General features: G+C 36.8%; 1 protein-coding gene across 10 annotated transcripts in view; it reads left to right on the forward strand.

The window, feature by feature from the left end:
• Nucleotides 1–10,334, forward strand: part of OSBPL9 (oxysterol binding protein like 9) — a 108,974-nt gene that overhangs the window by 35,734 nt on the left and 62,906 nt on the right. For all 10 annotated transcript variants that reach the window (XM_019625949.1, XM_019625945.1, XM_019625948.1 and 7 more), the window contains exon 2: nucleotides 1,107–1,183. Coding sequence is in view for 6 of the 10 variants with exons in the window: in XM_019625936.1 (XP_019481481.1) it covers nucleotides 1,107–1,183 (77 nt within the window). In the remaining 4 variants the exon portion in view is untranslated. The remainder of the gene's footprint in view (nucleotides 1–1,106; nucleotides 1,184–10,334) is intronic.

Consider the following 10,334-nt stretch of genomic DNA (forward strand, 5'->3'; position numbering starts at 1 on the left):
TTTCTTTCTTTCTTGCTGGTATTTTTTTTTTTTAGAGAGTACGTGAAACATTTCTAAATAGTATGAGTATATACAAAAAGATAAATTCAGAGAAGTATCACTATCTCTGTATCCCTACTAATGCTTTCCCATTTTCCCTTGCTTTCCAGCCTTTCCCACCTATGCCTTGTAGGTAACCAGTCTCTTTAGTTTCTAGTTCATTCTTTCATACAGAAAAAAGTAGATGCATGTATATTTTCTTATATCTCATTCCTTCTTACTCTAAAGGTAGCACACTTTGTTTTTTTCAACAGTGTATCTGGAAATCACTCCAAATCACTCCAAAGAGATCTTCCTCATTCTCTTTTTTATACCTGCCTAGTACGCTGTGATTTATTCAAGCTCTTCTCTGTATAAGTGCTTAGGTTTTTCCCTATTATTTTGAAATTATAAACAACGTTACAGTGAATAACCTTGTTCATATGTATTTTCATATTGTTGGATGTTGATTTAATTTTTGCATGTTCAACCAACCTGTATTTCTGGAATAAACTCAACTTGGATGTAACATATTAATGTTTTGTATAGGATTTTTGTGTTATAAGATGTGTTATTGCATTAAAATTGCCTATAAATTTTTTTTCTCCTAATAGTTTTCTCAGGTTGGTATCAAAGTCCAAGTTGTACTGGCCTTACAAAGGATTTGGGGAGTGCTCTTTTTCTGTTCTCTGGAAGACTTTGTATTATGTAAATTGGCATTAGTATTTTTTTTTTTTTAATATTTGACAGAGTGCTGAAACTTTCCGGGCCTGGAGTTTTCTTAGTGGGATGATTTTCAATTACTCTAATGTTAGTTGTTTTCTGATGCCTTCAACTGTTTTTTAAAAAATAATTATTGCATCTTTTCTAGTTGTTTTCAGTGGGAAGGTAGCCTGCTATTTCTGAACACAGTTATTCCTTTGTTATAAATTGTTACAAATAGATTGCATATTTGGAACAGATAAAAGGGTAAACCTATTAAGGAAATGGCACAACTGAAAACCTTTTCTATTAACATCGTGTTTTAAAATTTTTACTTTCAATATTGTAGAAATTAAGGTTTTAATTTTGATGATCTTTTATTCCAGCTCGTGATGCTGATGAGCGAGAGAAGTGGATCCATGCCTTAGAAGAAACCATTCTGCGACATACTCTTCAGCTTCAAGTAAGTCTTTACATGGCTTCTGGATGGATAGTTCATTAGTTTTTTGTTATTTTCTGTTTTTTTTAAAAGTAACTATGAGATGATGTAATGAAAACTTATAAATCCTGAGTTGCTTATTCTTACCTTTACAGTGTTATGTAGTAAAGTTATGGTCATTTTCTTCTGCTTTCTATAGGGTACAATACTGATATTTGTGTAGAAATAAGATAGTTCAGGGCAACGTTGAAAGTGAAATGCTATGTTAAAATGTACTACGTAGATTCCTTTTTTAAGTTTAGTATCTATAGTTGAATATTGGTGTAACCAAATTATATAATAATGCATTGATAATGGATCACCTGAGAAGTTGACCTACTTCTCTTGTTATAGGATTTGGTAATGTATGTTATGGGTAATACTCTTTTGGGATGAAAGTGAACAAAAAAAGCCAAACTGATTTGAAAAGAAGCAAATCTGGGTTAGATGTGGTTTGAAGTAGGCGCTTAGACAATGCCTTGAGGACCCAGACCCCCCATCTCTGTTTCTTGGTCCCAATGCTTCCGGGGTGGCTTCATTTTTTAGTTAGGTTCTCCCTTTAGGGTGGTGGTAAATGGTTGCAATAATTTCGACCTCCCCTCATTGGAATTCCAAGTCTGTAGGAGGCTGTTGTTCTTTCTGGACCATGATAGGATTGATAGGTATAGTGCTGATCACCTTAGCTTCAGTCATTTTCCCAATCCTGGCCAATCACAGTTTTACAGTCATATGCTCTACTCCTAGAGCTGGGATGTCATCTGCCTCACCAGAAACACATTGCAGATAGGGTAGAAGATGCGTGCGCCCACCCCACCCCCACCCCTACCCCCACCCCAGCAAAGTCAGAATAGAGAACGAAAGATGCTGGGTGACGAAAACACTAAATGTCTGCTCTGCCATACTGAAGATAGTTTTCTATGTTTACGCATATTCTCCCATTGAAAGAGCTTATATTGTGGCATATAGAGAATTTTGTTTTGATTTACAGGATTGAATTATAGAAAACTGATGTCTCATAATCCTTTCTCTCTACTTAACCTGTGTCCTATACCAGGAATTGGCCTGTTTAGACAAGGTAGGATAGGGCATCTCAGATCCTACAAGATGGTGAGCTCCTTATCACTTGAATGTGCTGAAAAGCAGGCTCAAAAAACATCATTCGAGGATGTGGTTATGAAGAGACTAAGTAATGAATATTAGTTGAACTAGGAGATCTGTAAGTTACTCTATGAGCTATGCTTTTAAAAAGCAACTTCATAGTTTCTATAGGTTTCTTTTTAAGTTAGGCAGTTTTATAAATGACTGTAGCATCATTTCAGCAAATTTGTGATCCTGTTAAGAAGATAAGTGTTTTGTTTGTTGTTTAAAATTTTTTTTTATTTCTCAGTTAGTTGACATTCAATATTATATGAAGATAAGCATTTTAAAAATATATTAGGTGAAATGTGGCAGATGCAATTCTCTCCACAGCTCATTAGACTGACATTCAATTCTCTGTATGATCTATTCTCAGATTGCTCTTCTAGACATTTTTGCCACTATACCTCTGCATAAACCTTCCATTAGAGTGCTGCTGCTCACTTGCTTTCCTGTGAACACATCTTCATTTCTGGTCTCCACATTTTCGCGCATGATGTTCTCTCTCTCTAAAACGCCGTCTGCCTCCACGCTGCCTTGGCATACTGCCGCTTTTCTTCAAAACCCAGTTCAGAACCAACCTCTTTTGTGGAGTCTCTCTCCCCTGACTGACCCCATGCCCCCAAATTCAAAAGGATCTCTTTCCCCTGAATGACTTACGCATTGCACAACTCACTAAGTCCTTGCCATCTCCTTGTTTATCTTTTAAAGCGTATGAGTTATATAGGTCTTGCCTCCCCAGTTAGGATGCAGATCCTTAAGGTCAGGAACCGAATTGGATCCAATTGTGGAATTTACGAGCTTTTGTTAAGAGGAGAGCTTACATGTCTTTGGGAATAACAGGAAGAGAAAGATAACTTTGAGAAGTCTTAGACTCCAATAGCTTTTATATTTTAAAATATGTGTAATACAGAAGAGTTCTTTATATATTTTTTCTAAAGTTAATGCATGCAGAGGATAGGACATTTAGAAATATGTAATTAAATGTTAATTTGACTGACAAAAAGGTAAAGAGTCTCTTCCCAGAGATAGTGAAGTGTGGTGAAGAACCTGACTCTGGTGCCACACTTACATTTATTGACATTGAACTCATTCTCTCTGAGGTCCAGTGTCCTCATCTATAAAACGAGGAGGATAAAAGTACCTACTATATATGATATTATAATGATGGTATAATGAGGCTAAGGTGAGATAAAGGTCATTGCAGCCTTTACAGTGTAGGTGTGAGTGATCGAGTTAGGTATTTTGTATCTTTCAGCTTCCTTGTAATGGCTAATGGTTGTGGTAAACAAGGGAAAGTTTGGGCGGACAGGAGAGGTCTTTTGGGCGGTTATTTCTCGTAGGCCAGGTTGGACGTGCAGGAATGTTACCTGACATATCCAGGCATCTCAGAGACCCATTTCCTGTCTCTAACTGCCTGCCTTATGTTCCTCTTGAGAGACGTGATCCCCATAAATCTATGGGAAGTTGAGGGACAGGAAATCTCTTCTTCTGTATCTGCTTCCTGCTCCATGGAACTCTTGCAGTATCTGATCTCAGATGAGAGGAAGGGATCTCGAGATCCACCTGGAAGACCATGTTGACCTCTGTGGTTGGGAGGTACTGGAAGTCTTGGTGGGGCATCACTTGTATCCTAATGGCCCCTAGATGAGGAGAGATAGGTTTTAGTTAATAGAGTTAAAAGTGTTGGCCCAAGAAGCAGGACTCAAAGCCATTGACACAGGGTGACTGTGTGATGAAAAGTGTGTTCAGCTTCATGGAGCCTGGCTTTTCTTCTTGTTTAACTGGTTATTCATTTATTGTTCACCTGGGAGCTAGGCCTGGAAAGAACGCTGGGCCACAATGACTATAGTCAATAGACATTAATCACAAACTTTAGGGTAATTATCTAAAGCAAGGGGTAGGAGATTTCTGATTCAAGTTGCAAACAATCTATTGTTGATGATTAAGAAACTGATTTGAAAAATGATTATAACCAGGGGCTACTGAGCTAAAACACTAGGGAAAAGGAGACTTAGAGTGTTTATAGTGAGAAGCCCTGTGTTTGGCCTGTGTCACCTTTAATGGTTTACATTTGCCTGAAGGAGTAAAACTTATTAGGGAATTTCAGGCTGTCTTTGGTTTGACCCCAACATTCCTTTCCATCTCCTGATGCTCCACATAGAGATCTTTCCTGGTTCCAGGCTTCTACTCATGCTGCTCTTTCCAAGTCCTCACCATCCCAAACCTCAAATTTGCCCCTATAATATCCTTTCCAATTATTCAAGATTCAGTGCACATATTACCTTTTCATTCTGTATTTTTCTTATCACTATAATGAAAAACAGTCTCTTACCTCCTTAACCTCTGCTGTAATTTCCACTTCTGTGTAGCTCATATAACATTCTGCTTTGTAATAATAGTAGCAGCAATTAATATTTGAGCACTTCTTATGTGCCAGGAACTATGTAGGCTTTACATGCATTATCTCTTAATAATACAATGTTATATAACTCATCCCCCACTTGAGATTATGAGTTTCATGAGGCCAGGGAGAGAACCTATCTTATTGATAGTATGTTCCCATAGTACCTGTGCAAGCCCCATCAGGCACTGTTAAAGTTAAATATGGTTTTAAGAGTCAGTATAGTATAGTAGACTACTATCTTTAGAGTCTGGCTGACCAGGACTTGGGTTCTGGCTCTGCCCTCTTACTAACTGTGTAACCTGGGGTAAGTAAATCTCAGTTTTCTGATCTTTAAAAGTAGATATAAAACCTCAAAGAGTAGTTGTGGTAAGATATTATAATATCCCTAACATATTACACCTTGTACATAGAAGATACTCAATACATATTAATTCCATTACTCCTTCCATTCTGATTAACTATAAATTCATCTAGAGCATCTCTTCTACCTTTTATCTTTCCTCTTTTCCTTTTCTTCTTGTTTCTGCTCATCTGTAGGTATCTGCAAATTGCAATCAGGATAGTCTGAGGATGGGAGAAGACAACTATTGTAAAATCATCTCTCCTTTCCATTCCTATGGAAGTTGAGCTTCTAGTAGTCATTCTAAACTTGTTGTATGTTAGCTTGTATGTTTTCACAGATTTACATGCAACTAAATTAGGATACTCCTTGAAAGGGGGTCAGAGGGGCTGCTGAGCTTCTTAATCCCCTCTTGTTAGTCTGTAAGAGGTGTTCAGTGGATATTCGATGATATTGATTAATGGAGGGAAACCTTTCAGAACCTTTATTTACACTAGTAAGCTTTAGTACCAACCAAAGGCTGAGATATTGCCAAGCAATGGATTGATCACTGAGAGAAGACTTAGGATGTTACATTCTGTAAGTTTTGTAGTATCCTCTATTTTATAGGTTATAATGAATTATAGCAGCTTGTACAGATGTCATACAGGTGTAAATCAGCTTTATAAACTTGAGTAAATTTTGGCCCCATTTTAGAAAAAACTCCTGCAAGCACAGAATACCGGTATATAAAGTATTATATCATAATGTTATCTAATGTGAGCAAATGTAAAGTTAGGTATAGAACTTCTTAGGTTTAAGATCTTATAGAACTAACTATATTTCCAAAAGAAAATTGCAAATTAAGTACAAACGAAGGGCAAAGCAATAAAATCTAAATTAACATGAATGTGATGAATGATACAGCCTTGCTAAAAGTGGGTCACTACTTACAGTGTGAAACTGGTGCTGACTATCAGGTATAGATTCTTTTTTTTTTTCTTTTAAAAAAAAACTTTATTGGGGATAGGTATAGATTCTTTTTAAGTTCAGCATGCATACACTACTGTGTAGAGTGTGATGATTCTGTCATCTTGCCACTTTTATCTGTTCTGACTGCGTTCCAGTTACGATTTTTTTACTCTATGATGGGGTGAAAGCGATATGCATTTAGTAAAAACTACTTCAAATTTTTATCTCTTCCCAGGCTAGTGATATGTGGTATGACACTCTTCTGTGACGTTGGGCAGCTGCACCGAGATGCAGCTCCCAGTCAGCCACATGATCACTGGGGTAAACAACCGATACTCCATAGTGTCCTCATTGTGTTAGATGATTTTGCCCACCTGTAGGCTAATGTAAATGTTCTGAGCACGCATAAGGTAGGATAGGCTAAGCTGTGATGATGTTCAGTAGGTTAGGTGTATTGAATGCAGGTTCAACTTAATGATATTTTCACTTAAGATAGTTTATCGTAAGTCTAGAAGCATCTTACTAATTTTTATAGGTTATCACAAGTGAAGACAGAGACTTGTGGTAGAGACATTTTAGATCCCAATTTGAAAACACTCAGGTAGATGTCTAATTGAGTAGTACAGATCTTTAAGTTTTTTACTTTTATGCTATAAATGAGTTGGAGTTTAAAACTTTTTTTTCATACTAAATGGCTTCTGTGATTATTCTTTGGGCCAAGAAGCTGTCCCGTATGTATAAGTTTATGTAGGCCACTGTAAATTGTGTTTTATGTGGTTATCAAATTGAATTTCATTGCTGCTATCTTGTAATTTTATAACTTTTGCCCATTACTATTTGTTCACTATCCATTGGCTTTGATCTCAAGTCCCTAGAGAGAAGGACATGATACCTTGTATAAGAATATGGCTGAGGGGAATAGGGAGGAGGGCTGATAGAAACCTCACCAGATATACCATTGAATCTGGGGATAAAACATCATTACCCATAAAGGAGATGTGATAAAATTCAGATTGCAAATCATTATTGAGGGTAGAAAAACAGTCGAGCCATTCTGAAGCCTTTTTTTTCAAAATTAGATACTTTGGTATGATAATTACATGTCTGTCAAGCTTTTGTAATACACAAACATAAATTTAGTATTTAAGGTGCAATTTAGGAGAGTAGCTGAAAAATTAATCTTTAGCATTAGGACCTTGAATCTACCCTCTTTGCTATAATGGCTGTATGTCTTACTGGGTAACTAAGATTAATAGAAATTTTTTGAGTTTGTTTTTTTTTTAAGATTTTATTGGGGGAGGGGAACAGACAAGTTGCTGTCGTCTTGTTCTTCAGTCTAGTTGTGGAGGACGTTGCTTCACTGGCCCATGTTGGTATTATCATCGCGCTCTTCCTGGGCGAGGCAGATCGGTCGCCAGCCTCTAGACGGCCGCTCACGGCGGCTCTTGGCAGCTCACACCAGCTGTCAGCCGCTCACGGTAGCTTATGGCAGCCCACTGCAGCAGGGCCTGCAGCCTATGCCATCACCGGCGACTCATGGCAGCCCACCTCCAGGTTGAGCTATTGTTCACCATCTTAGCTGTAGAGGGCAGTGTCACTGGCCCCCATGTGGGATCCGAACAGGGACCCTGCAGCTCAGAGCTGGCATCCCAAGCCAGCTCTTAACCAACGCGCCACTCAGCCGGACCCTTGAGTATTTTTCTTGAGTGTTAAGCTACTTCACTGAAGATTCACTTTTTAAACATACATTTCAATTTCTCGATATATAAAGATCTGTTTACTACCACTGTATTGTTTCCCCTGGCCTCATTAGATTTTATTTTTATATCGTGTAGAAAAGTAAATGTTTTGTTTTTCTCCCTTGAGGCTCTTTGTTTCCCAGAGGAAATGATTGCAGTATAGATGTGTCACCTCTTCTACAGGTAAAATGGTTTGGAGAAGTAGCCTGTTACTTGGGTTTCCTATAACAAAGGAAAATTCCCCTAAGGCCTGTTGCCAACTTTGTTATTATTGGATGCAGACACTCTCTGGCTCCTAAACTGGAACTTAGAATTCTAGGATTCATTTTTTAAATTAATTCTGTTTTACTAGTAGTGGACCATCTATCTTGAATTCTTGGGAAACAACTAAACAGATGATACGGTTTTATAGATGCAAAAGGCTATTCCTTTTAACTGCCAGAAATTTGTTTTAAGTGTGTGTTTTTATGGAAATCTTTTAGAACTTACATATTTTCCTACCTTCTCTTTATAAAAATAAAGTTAAAAAATCTTAAATAGTGCATGCTCAATTCAGATCATATAGAGAATAATTTTAGAAAAGTTATTTGGTAAATATCAAATACTTCAAGTGTTCCATGCACTATACTAGTTGTAGAGGATATAATTGTGAATAAATGACATACTTCCTTGCCTTTACAGAGCTCAGTCTAGTATAAAGAAGAAAATAAAAATCATAATGAGGATTGACTTTTTCAAAAACTACAATAATGACATAAGCTGTGCTTCTAAAAAATTTTAAACTATGTAGAAGTGTATAAAATAAAAGCAATAGTTTTTCCCACACCCTTTCTTTAGAGATAAACACATAGTACTCATTTGTTAACTTCCTAATCCTAATGTAAAGTTAGAGTGCATAAGAGCTAGAGCTTCTAAAATGAAGAGTAAGTACACAACCCAGAGCCATTTCACCCATCTTGTAGCAAAGAGTTGTGTACTTTATTTTCAGCTTTTAATTTCTTTATTTAGAAGGATACAATAAAATATTTTGTAGAAAGAGTAGTGAGTATATTCCAAGGACAGTTTTGCAATCTCCCAAGCTTTCATTATCCACAGGTTAGTTCACCTTCATGGCCTTAATGAACTGTGGCCACAGTTCTAGCACAGGTTTCAAGAAAAGGAACAAAAAACATCTAGATGACATCGTAAGAGTGGGAGCTCCTAGGCTGGTAAAGGGGCCTTTTTAGAAAGGGGATACTCTTTAGCTCATAGACTAGTGCGAACTAGTACGCTTGTCTTTTACCAAGTTAACTTGAGACCTTCTGAGCTAGCTCTCTGCTCAGCTTTTCAGAATGGTGAAGAAATGAGCCCACGTGGCCATCAGATTTGTCTTTTGGGTGCTGAGAGGGCAAAATCATCACTTACCTTCTGCGCTCCTAAAATCACATGCCTTCGGAATGACTCTCTTTTCTCCTTGCAGGATATTTTGTCCTATCCAAAATGTCCCCGGAGACATTTGGTCCATGCCAAACTGCTAATCCTCTTTCTTGCCATAGAATTGTTTTCAAAGTCATGGAAATAGAGTGTCTTCAGCCCATTTTTTGGTTATTTGAAATGNTGATTTTTTTGTGTATAGTACAAGGTAGGATCAGGTTTCATTTCCCCCTCCCCCCATGTTGTCCTAGCACCATTTATTGAAAGATTGTTCCTTACTTAATTGCCACATTTGTGCCACATTTGTCACAAATCGAGCGTGAATGGCCCTGTTTCTGGGCTCTATTCTGTTTCCTTGGTTTATTTATCTTTACTCCAATGCCACATTTTCTTAATTACTGTAGCTTTATAAGATTTCATGTTTGATAGAGTAAATGGTCTAAGAATACTTTTTTCTCTTTTCAAGAAAGCTGTTGCTATTCTTATTTTTTGTACCATTTTGTATTTGTTTTTTAGAATCAGTTTCACAAATTCCAAAAATACCTTTTGGAATTTTAATTTGCAATGCATTTAGTGTATAGATCAATTTGAATAATGTTATAATATTGAATCTTCCAGTCTGTAAAATGGTATTTCCATTTATTTATGTCTTCCTTGATTTATCATAATGTTTTTTAAGTATTTTTTAAATTTAAAATAATCTTACACTTACAGAAAAGTTACAAGTATAGTACAAAGAACTTCTCCCCCCATAACTGTTTTAGAGTAAGTTGCTAATTAGATGTTGCATTACCCTTGAATGCTTTATTGTACATTTCCCGCAAGCAAGGAAATTTTCCTGTATACACACTACACAACCATTAAAATCAGGAAATTAACATTGATGCATTAGTACTATGTAATCCTTAGACTCTACTTAAGTTCCTCCAGTTGTCCTTCGTAGCAAGAGTATCTGATTCAGAATCACATTTTGCATTTAGTTGTCGTGTCTCTTGAGTCTCTTTCAGTCTGGAACAGGTCCAGTCTTTCCTTGACTTTCATGACCTTGACACTTTTTAAAGACATAGGTTAATTATTTTGTAGAATGTCCCTCAGTTTGATTTTTTTATGATGTTTCTTCATGATTTGATTCAGATTTCATATCTTTGG

This window comes from Hipposideros armiger, unplaced genomic scaffold (genome assembly GCF_001890085.2).
Source record: "Hipposideros armiger isolate ML-2016 unplaced genomic scaffold, ASM189008v1 scaffold_646, whole genome shotgun sequence".
Classification (NCBI taxonomy): Eukaryota; Metazoa; Chordata; class Mammalia; order Chiroptera; family Hipposideridae; genus Hipposideros; species Hipposideros armiger.